General features: G+C 32.1%; 2 protein-coding genes across 3 annotated transcripts; both read left to right on the top strand.

The window, feature by feature from the left end:
* Nucleotides 1-3,390: 3,390 nt before the first annotated feature.
* LOC120256797 (VQ motif-containing protein 11-like) lies at nt 3,391-4,138 on the top strand. Its single transcript, XM_039264465.1, has one exon. It carries the CDS (start codon nt 3,415-3,417, stop codon nt 3,880-3,882), a length of 468 nt encoding a protein of 155 aa, XP_039120399.1. The 5' UTR covers nt 3,391-3,414; the 3' UTR covers nt 3,883-4,138.
* A 6,692-nt stretch (nt 4,139-10,830) lies between these two features.
* On the top strand, nt 10,831-16,032 carry LOC120253142 (probable monogalactosyldiacylglycerol synthase 1, chloroplastic). 2 transcript variants are annotated; one of them, XM_039261446.1, is made up of 8 exons: nt 10,831-11,371; nt 11,474-11,646; nt 12,605-12,766; nt 13,484-13,625; nt 13,754-13,978; nt 14,617-14,679; nt 14,752-14,826; nt 15,646-16,032. In XM_039261446.1, exons 1-8 carry the CDS (start codon nt 10,973-10,975, stop codon nt 15,883-15,885), a joined length of 1,479 nt encoding a protein of 492 aa, XP_039117380.1. In that variant the 5' UTR covers nt 10,831-10,972; the 3' UTR covers nt 15,886-16,032. The 2 variants fall into 2 exon arrangements, with proteins under 2 accessions (XP_039117380.1, XP_039117388.1); XM_039261454.1 differs by having other exon boundaries at nt 11,231-11,371; nt 11,461-11,646.
* Nucleotides 16,033-18,585: the final 2,553 nt, after the last annotated feature.

The raw sequence follows: 18,585 nt of genomic DNA, 5'->3' as shown, positions 1-18,585 counted from the left end.
GCTGTAAGAGTTTGTTTTGTGGAACGCCATGAGATAGCTGTACCATTGTAAGAAAACATGTATCCAGTCTGAGATCGCCCTTTGTGAGGATCAAACAAATATCCAGCATCAGCAAAGCCTGTGAGGTTGGATGAAGATTCTTGTGGATAGAATAAACCTAGATCTGTAGTTCCTCGTAAATAACGTAGCACATCTTTTACTCCTTTCCAGTGTTTTTGTGTTGGTGTAGAACTGTATCTTGCTAGAAGATTTACTGCAAAAGCTATATCTAGTCTGGTATTATTTGCAAGGTACATTAATGCACCGATTGCACTTAAATATGGATTTTCTGGACCAAGAACGATCTCTCCTTCTTCAGGTGGGCGAAATGAATCTTTTTGAACATTAATAGTCCGGACGACCATTGCGTACTCAGTGGATAAGCCTTCTCCATATTGAATCTTTTCATCACCTTTTCTGTATAGGTTGATTGATGCACAAATATTCATGAAGATAAGTGCTCGATTTGTATACCTAGACAAAATTTAGTTTTTCCCAAATCTTTCATTTCAAATTCTTTTCTCAGATATGATGCTGCAATTGCAATTTCAGAAGGAGTGCCTACAAGATTTAAATCATGCACATATACTGCTATCACAACAAAACCATTAGTATAACTTTTAATAAACACACATGGACATATACTATCATTTTGAAACCCTTCTTTTATAAGATATTCACTGAGACGATTATACCACATCCGTCCAGATTGTTTTAATCCATAAAGAAATCTCTGCAATTTAATAGAGTATAAATGTGATTGATTTGTAATGTCTGTTATTTTATATCCTTCAGGGATTTTCATATATATTTCATTTTCAAGTAATCCATACAGATATGTTGTGACAACATCCATCAACTGCATATCTAATTTATTACTTACTGCTATGGCAATTAAAAATCGAAAGGTAATTCCATCCATAACAGGAGAATATGTTTCTTCATAATCAATACCAGGCATTTGAGAAAAACCTTGAGCAACTAGTCTTGTTTTGTATCTTATAATTTGATTATTTTCATTTTTTTTCCTCACGAACACCCATTTATAACCGACTGGTTTTATCTCTTCTAGTGTTGGCACTATCGGCCCAAACACCTCACGTTTTGATAGGGAATTTAGCCCAGCCTAGATAGCTTCTTTCCATATTGACCAATCATTTCTTTGTGAACATTCTTCAATAGATCGTGGCTTTGAATCATTATCAGTATTTATTTCTATATCTGTAGCCACATTGTAGATGAATATATCATTTATTTCGATCTCATGCCGATTCTATCTTTGACCATCATCTACATAGGAAATTGAATTTTCAATTTTTTCAGAAATATCATTCTCTATTTATTCTTCATTAATTTGTTCTGAGGGTTTTATAATTTCCTCTCCCTTTTTACATGGGAGATCCTTCTCTTTACTTTTATGCTTCCTTTTTCTAGGAAATTGAATCTTTGGCGCCAATTGGTCTTCCACATTTTTGTCGTGGTTTATTTTCTACTTAATTTTCTTTCAATGGATTCTTAGGAATCTCAATTCTTGCAGGAGCATTGGCAGCTGGTATATATGATTTGGTTACCATTTTAGTATCAGTGAATGCATCATGTATGTCATTTGCAATATTTTGCAATTTAATGATCCTTTGAACTTCAAGTTCACATTCATTGGTGTGAGAATCATATGTATGTAATCGTGATGCAGTCCAATCAATTTTTTTTTATTCATTTTGAGTAATCATTTCTCCCCCTAATTTAGGGAAGACAGATTCATCAAAATGACAATCTGCAAATCTTGCAGTAAATACATCCCCTTTTAATAATTCTAAATATCGTAAAATTGAAGGGGAATCATAACCAACATATATACCAAGTCTGCGTTGGGGACCCATTTTTGTACGATTTGGTGGTGGTATTGGCACATATACTGCACAACCAAATATTCTTATATATGAAATATCAGGCTCTTTACCCATCACAAGTTGCCTCGAATTCTCTTTTTGTGATATTTGCCATCTTCTTCAAAATAATAATATAGCAGGTAATTAGAATAGAGTGTACAAAATAAAATATAAATTCTATATATTGTTCGATACTGTATATAAATACGGTACTATTCATGTATCGGTACTATTCATATCATACTGTTCATACGCTGCAATTATTGCAGAATCGGGAATGAAAATTTGTTTAAAAGTAAGTATGAGTTTAAGAGGAAGAAGAAAGAAAAATAAGGGAGAGAAGAAAGTTGGGGCCGACGGAGAAGAAGAGCCGACGGGGAAGATCGAAAGGGCCGGCGGAGAAGAAAAAAAAAAATCAGAGGTTCACCGGTGGAGTTTTTACCTTATTGACGAGATATGAGGTTCGCCATGGCAAACTTGGGAAAGATCATACCAAAGGATTTGGATTTGATGGAAAAACTCTTTGTAATATTAATATTATTGTTTTTCATGTTTATTTTAGATGTACTAATATTGTTAGCCTCAGTGATTTTTGTACTGTATGTTTTTTATGTATGTTTCCAAGAAAATCCTATGTATGGTTGACTGAAATTATGTATTAAATAAAATGTATAGTTTGCTAGCAGTATTATGCTTACCTGCCGGACCTCCCTTCATTCAGTGTTAAAAATAGATGTCATATATATAACATATATATTAGATAAGCCAAAGAAAATTAAAGTCATATGAGCAAGTTCATGCTGATAACGTATTAAGAATATTTTATAAATATAAAGAGAGTAATAAGAATATAGAGTCAGAATATTTACCAAAAACCCAAAAACCCTGTAAAATTGACCTCTTCTTCTTCTTTTTCTTTTATTCCTTTCTTTTCTTTCTCTTCTCTATCACCAAATTATACAAATGAGGGGGTATTTATAGGGTTACAAGAGTTGAATGAACGGCCAAGATCGATTTGATCCGAGCGATTCAAAAATACCCCGATTGGTAGAATAAGTAATACATCTGACGGGTGCTACATGATCGCATCGGGCGATCATTACGATGTTTCTGCCATCGCAGTGACATCTAGAAGTTGCTATAATAATACCGACTGCTACAGTGATTTGCATCCGCAAGCATCCATTATGATATTTATTTATAACATAAAGAAATATTTGAAAAGTTACAAGACTTTATTTATTAACTTTTTTTTTTCTAGTCACAGCTTATTAAAATTAAAGAAAAGCAGAATTGAGTTTTTCCTGTTCAAAGTCACACTATCACACACGTGCGTAAAAAAACTCTGGCACGTGCGTTTTCTCTGTTTGAATTTGAACTCCTTGTTCACACATTCGTCTCTTTCCTCTCGCTTTATATATATATATATATATATATATACACGCATTCACTCACTCATCACTACTACTTCTCGCTGTGCGAATCCATGGAGAGACCTTCAAAACCTAGCTCGCCGGCGGCGATGGCGCCGACGGTGTACGTACAAGCGGAGGAGCACACGTTCCGGGATCTCGTACAGCGGCTCACCGGCGCTTCCCCATCCGACGGAAGTCCAACTCCTTCGTCGTCACACTCCGCCGTCGGACCTCGCCGTTCTTCCTACAAGCTCCAAGATCGCCGTGGTTCCAGCTTCCGCAACCTCGAGATCCACCAGCTCGCCGTCCCCTCCTTTCTCTCTCATCGTTCGTCTTCTCCCTCGATCTCTAGCCCTATTACGCCATTGACCTCAGATCTGCTGTTTTCCCCGGCGGAGGATCTCGAGGAACGGGCCATCGCTGAGAAAGGGTTTTATCTTCATCCATCTCATCGCGACGGCGCTCCGCCGGAACTTCTCCACTTGTTCCCGATGAGCTCGCCGTCGCAATCTCAATGCGACCTGCTGAGATCGACGTAGATAGATCGTGACGGGTAATCTATGCACGAATCTTGATGTGAACTTTTATATATATATATATATATATTTTTTGGGGGTTAAATTTTTGAATTTTGGATGGAATTTGTTAGGGTTGAAATCCCGGAAACGTAGAAATTAAAGGGAAACGCAATTCATAGCATTGTTGGTTGGTTTCCATGGGTAACGCCAGCTTTTATAAAATTTTATAATAATATTAATAAATTTTTTTGGACATGGCTTGACTGACGTTCTAGGATAAATCCGGTCATGTAACTCTCAAACGAGAGTCAATGTGAATTGTAATTTGAAAAATTTAAATTCGAATCCTCTCAATCACAATCTCAAATATTTCTCCTCTACAAGAAGTGCCGAATGACGTGCTGAAGGTCGATTCCCGGTCCTTCCTTCTTTGGTGATAAATTTCTCCCCTATATTTTTTTAATAATAATTTTAAATAAAAAAATAAATTCTCAAATATGAAGGCAAACAAGTGAGTGGTATTGTGAGCTGCAACAAGTGGCATTGTGTTCATGATATTAATATATTAATATATATATATATATATTTTTTTTAAAATATATAAATTCTCGGTAAATTATCTTGATTTTTCACTATTTGAATGGAATAAACAATGTAAAAAATAGATGAAAAAGGAAACTGGGTATCATTATGTTTTAAAAAGGAAAAAAATTAAATATGTAATTAATATGGAAAAAAAAAATCTTATCTACAAATCAGAGCACATATATTTTCTTGAAGTCTTTTTTTCCATGATGCGGTGTAACTAAATAAAGTGGGTCCCATGATTTTATGTTAGTTCCCACTTGTCGCAATTTTTTCTTTGAATTCCTTTAATTGCTTATGATTTAAGGTTTGATCCAAAATGCATTCTATTCCACTTTAAAATAGTCAGAATCTAATCATATTCTAGACTCCAAAGAAAAATCTTATTTGATTTGAATTTTTTTTTTTAAATTGAACTCACTTACTTATTTTTATTAAAATAAAATTGCTTAATCTTTGCATTACATGTCAAAACACATGCAGTCAATATTAGAATGACTGAGCAGTTAAAGCTTAAACTGATATACTCACATTGTCAATATATATATTAAAAAAATTAAATTTTTTTTATTACTATGTATATAATTTTTTAAAATAAAATGTGGACAAGATACATGTCAAGAGACGAGTTTTGATTTCATTTTTTTGAAAAAACATAAATATTTTAATTAAGAGATCTGATATCAATATACCAAGAGATTGTTAGATGTTACAAATACAAAATTGGTTTCTATATTTTATTTTATTTTATTTTTAATTTTATTTTTTTAATTTATATTAACGTGATTGCATTTTAATATCAGTCTAAATGTTTTAAAATTCTTTTGATATAGATTTTTACTGAACATGGAGAAAATAGAGCCATGGAAAATGACTAATCCTTTTATATTTTTGGAACGTCAAGGGTCATTAATAATGTTAGACTATGAAAAAGATTGATGCATGTAGAAGTTGTAGATTGAATTAATCAGTATCTTGAATATCTTAACGACTTTTAAAACTTCATTGGGCCACCTCTACGCACATGGTTTTGAAATTAATTTTTTTTTTAAAAAAAATAATAATATTTGTCCATATATATCATGCATGATTGAAATTTATAAAACATGCTTAATTGAGCATTCAATGTCATCCATCTAACTCAATGTGACTTGTGGTACAGATAACCATTTTGTTTTTATATCTATTGAAAATACATGTATATAATGTATCTTACGAAAACTTATATTATCAACGGTTGCTTGTTTTATTGGTATCGGGTTTTTTTGCGTAAAGTTTTCATTTAAGAAAGATCCCGAAATTAAAACCTACGCAAGGTGAAAACAAAATATTGTTGAGCTTACCAGTGCGCTCTACATCTGCACCCATCCATGACTTAAATCATAAATTGGGGTACTTGTAGCCTAGTGTTAAAAACCCATTATATTTTTCATCTATGTTTTTTGAGAAATGTACTTATAGTTCGAATTATCTTAATTTTTTTTTTCAATTGTTTAAGGAACTAGTCTCAATTTCCACTATTCTAAGTTTACAACATTAGATTTAGAATTTGTAGTGATTTATAAGCTAATGGTTGATTTATTCAGTAAGTTTGGTATATTTTTCAATTGCAAGTACTATGCTTGTAGTTATTTATGTGGGTGATATCAAGCAGTTAATAACATATAACATACCAATGTACATGAAATTGTTTGATATTAGCAAACTCTCTTTTGAGTTTTTGCTAATTTTAAAATTATTAATTATATCAAATTATATGTATATAATTGATTTATTTATTTAATAAAAATAAATAAATTATAATTTTATTAAGATAAAAACAAATACAAACAGACAATATGCCGAGCGAATTATAAAAAAAATCCATTAGATATGAATACAAATTAAGCTAAGTATAAATACCAATCGAAGTCGAGAAAAATTGGAAAATTATTGGGTGAATGTTAATCCGAGTAAAGTTTTTTTTTTTTGAAAATCGATTCATCAAGATTGCTCGCATTGCAGTACAAGAGTAAAAAAAAAAAAACTGAAGGTTTCTCTTGGTGATACCTATTGAATCCTTGAACATTATTTTTCTTGCATCAGTATATTATTTATGTAGATAAACATAATAACATCAATTTAATTATCTCAACGTAATAATGGAAAATAAATAATTTATAAAATAAGAACGCACAATAAGAATCGATGGTCTAATTTAGAAATAATTTAATTATCTCAAGTTAATTAGTCTTTTTCTTATCATGTTGCTTTAGAAAACCTATGTAGAAGTGGGAATGGTGGGGTCATTTACATGATCATACCAAAACAAAATATGTATTATTATTATGTGACTTAAAATGCGGTTGTTATGAAATTGTTTGGGATGGAGAAACTAATGAGATTTCCCACCGTGAAAATGGTAATGATGTGACTTCTTTGTTAGTTTTTGGGTCTTTATTTAATAACATTAATTTTTAAAATATATATAAAGTGAGGATACATATGTTTGTTGAATTTACGGACATATATCACATTCTTAGTTTTTTCAATGAAAAAGAGATTTTGAGTTTATTATTAATAATAACAACAATCCATTATAAATATTTTTATGCATATACTCTTAAAAAATATTTTTTTTTCAGTTTTTTTTACTTAATTTGTTTTAGAGATTTTTTTTTTGTTCTTTTTACATGCGATTTAGAAAATTTGTGAAACGCTTAATATTATATTTCAAATTTATCTTTTATATTTAATGTACTTCTATAAATTTAAATAAATTATATTTTTTTGAAAAAAGTTAATAAATTATATTCAACTACACATTTTTTAAAATATATTTTAAATAAAAAATTTTTAGAAAGTTAATATAATTTTTATAAGTTTTATATTACCAACTAATTTTAATTAATTTTTTTAATAAATATAATTTAGTTAAAATAGACCAGTAAAAAAACCGACCGACTATTTTCAAGAAGATATATAATTATCTCATCTTCACTTTGATTTGTCATGAGAGTGATGTGCTGATATTGGACACCTTATAATAGTGTAGTTATACATCAACATGTGACAAAATAAACCGGCGCATTTAAATCATGCAGGCAATAAAATACGGTTAACTTTTGATTGACATGTGAATAGTGTGCGCATATATATATGCACAAAAACATATATCAATTTTCTTTAATATATATATATATATTATTGGTATGGCTTGATGGACCAAAGTGGTGCAATTTTCAACTGCTCATTAAATTTCTGTTTTTTTTTTAATATAAATTGGTTATTTGTTTTTTCTATAGCAAAAATACTAAAAAGAATTAAATAAAAAAATAGTGATGTAAAACTAAAAGGCAGGATGCGATGGCCGGTGGACCACGGTTTGGTCCATTTGTCAACGTTAGTTATTTTATCACTTTAAATATTTAAAATTAAGAAAAAAAATGCATAGAAAATTTAAAGAAAAACTGAAAAATATAGGAAAATTCAATAATAAAATATTATGCTCAACTTCAAATTATCCCTGAAAATTACATTATATTATTATTTTTCTAATAAATTACATTACTCACATAAAAACTAGTCTGATTAATTATATATTGATAGTTCTCTTAGAAGTCGTGATGCATAAATTTTCAATAATTGAGTGCACACACACAAACATTCTAGAGAAGAGCTAAAGACTTTCAATAACACAATTAGGCACCACATGCCCATACATGTGTGATCAAACACGGAGATTTAATATACTAGAAAAGGCACACACACAAGTACAGTACAATGGTCATACAAATATTCTCACACAAGGGACATCGGTGAACAAAAATCCTACGCCTAAAGAATTGCCTAAACCAACCTCCCACTGACTCGACATTCTTATACCAGTATTCTTCCATGAGCACCTTGGAAGATAATCTCTCACATGGGATTGACCGATCCTTCAATAGTTATAAAACCTTTCAAATTCTAGAATTTGAGAGGTTTGAAACCTTTTAAATTCTATGAAATTAAAAACTCTTCAAATTCCAAAATTAATTGGAATTCTAAAAGCCAATGTCTTTTCAACTTTTAAACACCTATTCTTGTAAACATAAATTAACCTTTCAAATTCCATTCAATATTAAATTTTCCAACAAAATTCTCAAGCTAAGACTTATATAATCCTCCATGAGTACTACCTCTTTAAACCTTCTTTTTCTGTCTCAATTCTTCAATACTTCCAAATCTGACACTTGCCAAATCTATCATTACAACTAGTAACCTAACCCACCATTTAATATTGTCCGAGTTATAACTTTAGATTGCAACACAAACTTAGAACATCTTCAACTCTCCTAGTTGAGTTCGAATTGATCACTGTCGAATCCTCTCGATCTTGACTAGATCATCAACCAATTGAATCCTATATCAAAACCTCACTAAGGTAATCACACAACGGTCTTTGATCCTTTCAAACTTGGGTTCAATCAAGTCTTCACTCATGCACCAAACATAGTCTTCAATAATCTTTACTTGATTCTAATCTTTAATTTGATCATTCATTAAAAACATAGCTCCACCAAGAATAGCTCCAAAGAACCTTTACTCACCTCACATGGACCTCATCAAATCCTTAATCTTTTAAGCTTGGTCACCAAGTAATTTGAATTGTACCTGATTTGGCTCTACAACAAAAATCTCCATCAATCTTCCAAATTTAGTTTAAATTTAGTCTTTAATCAATGCATCTAAGTTTGGCCATATCTAAACAAGTCTCCAACTCCAATTCTCCTTTATAAATTGTTTATCGGCAGGAATAACTTGTGATTTGAATTTGATGAAATTTTCACATCAAGCTGACACCTCACCACATGCAACCTCTTTGTTTGCCACAGTAGTAAACTTATGTAACAAATAATACCAACTCATTAAAATATTAACACTAACTTAAACATATATAAATAAAAAAAAACAAAAGTACAAATATGGTGTCTATATTTTACTGTCTACAAAATACAAATCGCAGTGATCAAGTTTATAAACAATTTAGACACACATTAAATCTTCAACCGGAGATTGTAAATCATTGCATTTTCTATTGAACCTATTTTACCAATTGGACTCATCACTATTTGTTATATACAACACCGTAAATAAACTAATTCATTTGTGTGCTATTTAAAGTTCAGTTTGAAGAAAACTCATTTATTAAATAAATCAAGTTTGAGCCAAGCTCATGCAACACTTTTTAAATTCAAATACTTAAAGCTTGAGCCTCAAACAACTTAGTTTAGTAAGGTTTGCCCACAAATCAAGCTGTAGCACATTGGTTATATATAGTTGTTGCAATACAATCATATTACTATAGTTATATTAGTGTAGTTAAAATATTTTAATTTTATCATTTAGTTACAGGCTAAGCTCGAGTTTAATAAATGAAGTTCCGAGTAAACTTGGCTAGATCTTGTTAGATTGAGCTTGGATAAAATAGTAATAAAATAGAATAAATTATTGTAATTAAAATAAATAAATTAAAGAATTACAGTAGAACAATTACCATGGAATGAACTCATCATCTAGCTGAATTTACCATGGAAGAAGAACAATTACAGTAGTTAAAAAATAAAGAATTACAAAAAAATAAATAAATAAAATAAAATACAATAAATTTTATTTATCAGTTTATCCATTAATTTTTTAATCATTTACTCCACTACAGTAGTTAAAGGAATGAACCCATCATCATCAGCACGACACCCAACAAATATTCCCTCTCTACCAATCACACTTCAAAAAAAAAAAATAAAAAAATAAAAAAATAAATAAAAAAATAAACAAAAAATATGTTTCCCATTATTAATTATATTTTTTATTTAAAATTGTGTGTTTATATGTAATTACATAATTTTTTATTTAAAATGTAACATTTTTATTTAATATTTATTGTCGATGTTTAATATCATATTATTTACTATTTTTATTTAAAATTACTGAGGGACATTTTTGACAAAAAAAACTGAAAAAATAACTTATAAATAGCCTTAAAAAGAAAGAATGATTTTTTTAGAAATGTAGAACAATTCAGAAATATTTTTTTATCAAACAACAAAATTAGAAGTTTTTTTTTTCTTTTTGATCAAACACTATCCATTAAAAAAAGAAAATAACATAGGGGGAGTGGTATTCTCCCAAAGCATACAATCAGGTAAAGAACAAGCAGTCTTTACTAGCGCATCGGCCATCATATTCACTGACCACCGAATAAACACGCAACTAACATTTACAGGACAAAATTAGAAAGTGATATAAACAATTTCTCATATAAAACCAAAAAAATATGAAAAATTCTCTCTAAACACTTTTTCTCTCTCTACCAAAACCCCCACAAAAACCCCCAAGATATATCTTTTAATGCCTCACACAAAATTAGTGGTTCTCTATCTCTTCCCTCTTTTTCTTCTTCTTCTTCTTCTTCTTCTTCTTCAATTCAAAGTTTCAAACCCAACCAAATTTCCAAACCCTAATCACTCATGCTCTCTTCTCCTCTTCCCAAACCCTAGAAACCATGCCTTCATCCCTCTCCCAAGAACCCACTGTTTCCTCTCTCCATCTCCATCTCCATCCTTCCTCTCCTTCTTCACCTCTCCTCCTCTCCTTCCCCTTCTCCTCCTTCCCTTCCTTCCCTTCCCTCCTCTTCAAATCCCCCTCTAAGCTCCAATCCTTCCTCAATGACTTCAATCGCCTCGCCCGCTTCCACTGCTACCGCTTCCCTCTTTCCTTCTCCTCCCTCTCCCTCTCTGACTCCCATTCCGTCCTTGTTGACGATCCCTTGCCTCTCCCTCCTTCCCCCTTCGATTCTTCCAAGAAGGTTTTGATCCTGATGAGCGACACTGGTGGCGGCCACCGCGCCTCCGCTGAGGCTATCAAGGCTGCTTTCAATCAGGAGTTTGGTGATGAGTATCAGGTTGAGCTTTTTCTTCTTGATTTTAGTTGTTTTTTTCTTTGGTCGAATTGTTTGTGGCTATGTTTCTTTGTGCTTATCGTTTCTAGCAGTGATTTGATGCAGGTTTTTGTTACAGATTTGTGGACGGATCACACGCCATGGCCGTTCAATCAGCTTCCCAAAAGCTATAATTTTTTGGTGAAGCATGGGACTTTGTGGAAGATGACTTATTATGGTTCTGCTCCGCGGTTGGTGCATCAGCCTCACTTTGCTGCCACTTCCACTTTCATTGCTAGGTGAGCTTTTTTTCTTTCTTGCCTTTTTGTGGAGTTTTATCTTGCTTTGCATTTTCTATGTATTGATATGAAGGTGCATTCATCCCCAAGTGTATGCATGAAAAACGTGATGGAATTTGTCCAAGTCTTTATACCTATCAATTTCTCTTTCACTAATGATAATATGGTCAATGGTGAAAATGATTGATTGCTTTTGGTGGGAAGATATTATTCCACATACATTTAGATGTCTATGAACTATTGCTTTGTGCAATTATAAGGTGTCAATTTTGGCTAAATCACATAAAATGTTTGATCAATGCATTGCTCTCAGGCTCCTACTCTTGTGTTTCTTTATTTTATTTTATTTTTTTGTATTCTTATTCTAACAACTGTTTTGTGAATTTTCGGCTAGATATTAACGGAATGCTTTTTGAATGGCTTGGGTTGGCGTTCTATTTTCTTTTGTTCTTTCTATATCCTAAGTTGAGATCAACCTTGTCCTGCTTTGTGTCACCTTCTTTTCTTTTTCTTTTTGTTTTTGGCTGCCTGAGACAGGAATTTCTTTGACCTTGTCCTGTTAGCTCTTTGCACACCTTGAAAATCTCATAATAATTAAACTTATTCTTGTGTGCTTTTCCTATTTTTTGATGGATTCTTGTTTTTATTATAGTGAAAATCAATATACACTTAGGGCTATGCAGATTTATGATACGTATTGGGATCTAGGATGATTTACCACATACATTACCCTACTTCTATTTATGATTAAGCAGGAAATTCTACTCAGTTTTCTGAGTTTCATTTCCTCTTCTTGGAACAGTCTGTAATTTTTGTGTTTTTTGTTTTCACTATAGGCTGTGTTACTTCTCAAGTAGTTTGTTTCTAACTGAAACCGTGAGCTTGCCTCTCAATTTCTCATTATTGGCTCTGAAAGTGTACTGTTTAATCATCTTCCATTTATTGAGTATTTATTCAGGGAGGTTGAGAAAGGACTCATGAAGTATCAGCCAGATATTATTATCAGTGTACATCCGCTTATGCAACATGTGCCCCTTCGAATTTTACGGGCCAAAGGTCTGCTGAACAAGATTGTTTTTACGACAGTTGTCACAGATCTTAGCACTTGCCATCCAACATGGTAGGGTAATGTTGTGCCATCTCTTGTGTTTCCTATTTAAAACAGCCTAACTCCCTTTTCTTTCAACAAAACTTCATGTGATGCACCTGGTGTCTTATCTAGGGGTGGCAATTTTTGACACGACACGTTTACACGACACGACACGGTTTTAGGAGGGTTTGGGTTTGGGTTAAACGGGTTAGTGTCATAAACGGGTCGACCCGTTTATGACACGCCTAAATTAAGCGGGTTCGTGTCATAAACGGGTTGACACGTATATGACACGGTTAACCCGTTTAATATGAATAGGTAAATGTGTCTGATAGTAAACTTGATAAATTAATTGAATTATTCTCACGGCAAATATGATGTTTAAGTATTTTATGTTTAATGTTAGTTTGGATTTTTAAAAAAATGTTTTGAATAAAAATTCGTGTCGCGTGTCGTGTCGTGTGGCGTGTTAAACGTGTCGTGTTTTAAACATATAAACAGGTCGTATTGACCTATTTAAGACTTAAACGTGTCGTGTCATGTCGCCACAGGTTTTAAACGTGTCGTGTTTGTGTTCTAAAAAATTACCCGTTTAATAATTGTGTCGTGTTCGTGTCAGGGTTAAACGTGTCAGATTCACAGGTCAACCCGACACGAACATGACCCGCTAAACCGTTTTGCCACCCCTAGTCTTATCCTACTAATGGCTCTACATTAGTTTTGTGATCATCCTGCCATCATCTTCAGGTTTCACAAACTTGTAACAAGATGCTATTGCCCTTCTACTGAAGTAGCAAAAAGGGCACTAAAAGCTGGGTTGAAGCCTTCCCAAATTAAGGTCTATGGCCTTCCAGTACGGCCATCTTTTGTTAAACAAGTTCGACCAAAGGCAAGCTTATTATTGATTTTGATGCTTTGCTGGAACTATTTTGTTTTTTAATCTTTAGAGGTTTTGTTTCAAGCTTTTTGAGTTTTTTGTGTTTGAATATCTCAAGTTATTCTTCCATCTTTGAATAGGATGAGCTTAGAAGGGAGTTAGGTATGGATGAGTATTTACCTGCTGTCCTACTGATGGGTGGAGGAGAAGGCATGGGCCCCATTGAGGCTACTGCTCGGGCACTTGGGGATGCATTGTTTAATGAGACCCTTGGGGAGCCTATTGGTCAAATGCTAGTCATCTGTGGCCGTAACAAAAAGCTGGCTAACAAGTTGCAATCGATTGATTGGAAAATTCCTGTTAAGGTATCTTAGCAACTTTAAATTTTTTGTTGGGCATTCTGTGATCTTTTGGAACTAAGAAAGTGAGCATTCTTTTATTTAAGACCATAGACCCATTGTCTGGAAGGTAAGCTGGTTCTACCTGTATACTTGCCATAATTTGTGATTGGTGTTGGTGCATTCACTAAATGATTATATCAATGCAGTTAGTATTGCATGTCTGATGTGCATTTTAAGCGGTTGTGAAATTATACTAAATAGTCTTGAGTAGATACTTCATGGTATATAGCTTTTATTGTCACACTTCTGTTGTGATGTACAATTGAGATTGAAGAACCGATTTCCTGGAATGGTGGTATTAAAAGATAATGGTGGCCAGGAAAGTGATGGCAAGGCTATTACATAATTTATTGCTTTTTCATATCTTCTATTTCAACTTTCTGATTAAACTGATGGCACTGGATATCAGATACTCAGATCATGAGACATTCAATACTCTTTTTTCCCACTTCTCTTGTTTTCTCACTATTTAAAGCTGCTACGAAGTTGGCCTGAATTTATCCTATATTTACAATGCCTTCATAGTCTAACAATCATTTTCTTTTGCTTGCTTGTCAGTTATTTTATTGACTCTCCAAATAACTTTCAAATTGATCCTTTAGGTTTTGGGATTCGTTACCAAGATGGAAGAATGCATGGGTGCATGTGACTGCATTATAACAAAGGTAATTATTTTTCTAATAAAATCCGATCATAGTGCGATGCAGATGTTAACTTTGCTTAACTTTGATCTGCAGGCTGGACCAGGTACTATTGCTGAAGCTATGATTAGGGGCCTTCCTATCATTCTCAATGGCTACATTGCTGGGCAGGTTGGATTTTTTTTTTTTCTTCATAGAAGTTTGTAAAGATGATGCAAGCATGATGCTTCATGACAGTCTATAAACTCAACAGATTCAGTTCTTGAAATTATTTGTTGGCGATCTTTTGCTAGTAATCTTATACGATCTCATACAATCTTATACAATCAACTTTCTCTTCATGTAGTTCATTTAGTAATAACTACACTAGGTGAAATGTCTTTCTAGATTCTGTTCACTTATAGCTTCATAATAGAGATGGACATTTCACCGAAAAATGATAGAATTAGGGTTTGACAGATTGGAGATAAGTAAATTTTGTATTATTATTGGAAGTCCCGAAATGCTACATTTGTCCATAGTCCTGGACCCAAGATGGTCAAAGCACAGTCCAGTCGATGAAAAGCAGAAAACTTGAAATGACAAGTTTGTGTTCCTATTGCTGGATCAATAAGGAAACACATAAAATGACATGACGGAAATGGTGAGACATAATTCCTGAAATAATTTCCAATGACAATATTACTGACATACATGATGAACACTGTGGTACATTCGCACTACTAACTACATAAGCTGAATATTTATAAACTGTAGAATTTGTTGCACCGGGTTGATATTTCAGAGCTCAATGTTTTCTCTGGCATGATGGAAATGGTGAGACATAATTTCCAATGACAATATTACTGACATACATGATGAACACTGTGGTACATTCGCACTACTGACTACATAAGCTGAATATTTTTATAAACAGTAGAATTTTTCGCATTGGGTTGATAATTCAGAGCACAATGTTTTCCATCCCATGACATGCTTATATATCAACAGGAAGCAGGCAATGTTCCTTATGTTGTAGAGAATGGATGCGGCAAGTTCTCAAAATCACCAAAAGAGATTGCAAAGATTGTCGCTGATTGGTTTGGACCCAAGGCTGACGAACTCAACACCATGTCACAACACGCCCTGAAGCTCGCACGGCCGGATGCCGTGTTCAAAATCGTCCACGATCTTGATGAGTTGGTAAGAGAAAGAAGCCTTCTTGTACCAGAGTATTCATGCGTAACTTAAAAGTGTTTTTCCTTTTTCTTTTTTTCAATTCGGAGCAAAATTTCAGTCTTTGCCATTGCATTGTTGTTTACTCTTGAGCCTTCTTAGTCCAATTGAATGAGTGCCATTCTTTTGTCCTCATGATAAGTAACAAGGTTCCTTTTTTTACTGTCTGCCCATATATGCACCTGTAAAGTCTTAAAAAGTAAAATTGCAGCAAGAAATGTGTCTGCCAATCATGGTAGTTTATTTGTTGTGATTTTTTTTTTAATTATTAATTTTATCATTATTATTATTTTGGTCAAGTGTAGATATAGGCAAGAACCGAAGGCATAGAAACGAGTTCTGTAGGGTAAAGTACATCTATGGTCATAAAAGTTTTAGGGTTTGAGCTCCGGAGGGTAAATTACATCCACGGTCACAAAAGGTTTAGTTATGCAGGGTTAATATGCAAATTTTCCATTATTCATATTTAATTACCTAATAATGGTATAAGAGGGAACCATGAATCTATGCATTCTGGTGCATAATGGTCAAGTAAATTGGCATTTAGAAAATAATTTAAAAAATAGCTTGTGTTTTTCGCCCTGGAATTGTTTTTTTTTTTTTTTAATTGCAACACATTATAAATAATGGATATTAAATTTGGAAAGTTAGGGGTTAATCTTTATTTACAGATTTAATTATTTAAACAAAAAATTAATCCGCTGTTGCCTCATGCGAGGACATAACCAGTTTAGTTAGATAGTGTCTCATAATTAGATTCTCTTACTTAAGTATATGACATTTTTAATGTTTTTAAAAAATAGAAAAATGGTTTTAAAAATATCAAAATAAACAGGCCCTTTTAAAGGAAATAGCTTGTTAAATTGTGTAATTTATAATATTTGAATTTCATTAACGATACAAGTCAATCTTATAGAGTTTTAAAATTATTTTTTTTTTAAATTTATTCATTCAACTAAGCGCTAAAATTAGAAAGAATTAAATGACTCAGTATGACGGATGATCCAAACCCTGGATGTGTTTTATCAGTTTTTTTAAATGATTTCTTTTTAAATTTTTATTACTAACTGAATAATTTAATATGAGGAAATATTATCCTATAAAGAAATCGAAGTAAATATACTATATATATATTTAAAAATAAAATATATTAATTATATGTATGGATCAATGTAAATGTAAAATAACCTTCATTAGTTACATAATTATCTAATTGATTTAAGAAAAATTATATATTAATTTATAATTACTCAAATAATGGAAAATGAGTGAAATGGCAAAAAAAAAAAAAAATTGATTATCAAGTGGTACTTGTCACAAAGATAATTTCTCACATTATTGAAGCTTCAGGTTATGTATATTCTCTCAATTTCATATTAATTGTCATATTTAAATTTTATATAAATATTAAAATATAATAAAAAATTATGATGAGATATTTTTACTAGTTATTATTATTATTAATAAACATGCATGTTTTTAAACAAGAAGAGAGAAGCAATATTTGAGATTCTTGGCTGAAATTACTATTTATAGTATTATTTAGTTTATATTGTAGCAATCCTATTTATGTTATTATTTAGTATTATTCCTTAATTACCTTTGGATTCGCTTTGCAAAACCATTAAGCTTCCTTCGGAGAATGTCTAATTTGCTCTTAATCATCTGGTTTTAGAATTTAACTATAGTTACAAAGCCATAAATTTTTTCTTAAAAACTAAAATAAAAAAATTAAGGAATATTACATTTTTACAATTTTTTAAATATTACTTTTATATATTATATATTTTAATTTGTTAAAAAATTAGAGGATAAAACTATATATTTTTTTAAATATTTTTCTAGAATTAGAATTTGTCACACTATATATAATAGTTTATAAAAAGTTATAGGCTCAAACTATAATTTTCTTTGAATATTATATTAGCTGAAAAGTATAATTTTGTTTATAGAATAGGTATTAATTTGTTAAAAAAAAAAAACGAAGGGTGGAGTCAATGCAAACAAATAACTAGGTTTTTGGGGAAGGACGGGCGAGCCCACTAGAGGCAGGGGATGTGCACGAAATCTCGGGTGGAACAAGTGGGGAGCAGGGGCCCGCGCTCACGTGGGCGTTGAAACCACCCGTACACAACCACTATTCACAACTCCCAGAAATGTGCCCTCAGCCGAGAATCGAACTCTCATCACTCGGTGAAAGCTCTATCGGTGACCTATGTACCAATAGACCCAAAGGTCGTTGACAAACAAATAACTAGTTGAGGTGGCTTGCTAATGACCACACATAAATAACAAATGCATTACATACATCACAGTGTATATAGGCAGAGAATTGATCGTTGGATTCACTTACTCTCATACAGGGACGAGTAGTTAAGGCTGACGTCCGCACCTTCAATCAGACACCCATTACTGTTAATGTTTCTAATGAATATTGAGCTTGAGACCTTTATATCACCATTGTTTTTTACATGGGGCCTAAGATAATTAGGCTATTTTTTTTTTTATCGAAATACCTAATTTTCTAAAGACTTGTCTACAAACAATTTTTTCGAATAAATTAAATAGGTATAAATCACAAAAAGAGCACCTTCATGTGTAAATAACAATCAATAGAATTAATCTTCTTAAAATGAAGAAACAATTTCAAGCTACTTCAAATTCAGATATAATCAACAATCTACTAACAAAATTTAAACATAAAACACTACAATA

This window comes from Dioscorea cayenensis, chromosome 3, assembly GCF_009730915.1.
Source record: "Dioscorea cayenensis subsp. rotundata cultivar TDr96_F1 chromosome 3, TDr96_F1_v2_PseudoChromosome.rev07_lg8_w22 25.fasta, whole genome shotgun sequence".
Taxonomy (NCBI): domain Eukaryota; kingdom Viridiplantae; phylum Streptophyta; class Magnoliopsida; order Dioscoreales; family Dioscoreaceae; genus Dioscorea; species Dioscorea cayenensis.
The sequence above is the reverse complement of the archived record's forward strand: the minus strand, read 5'-3'. Positions and strand labels throughout refer to the sequence as shown.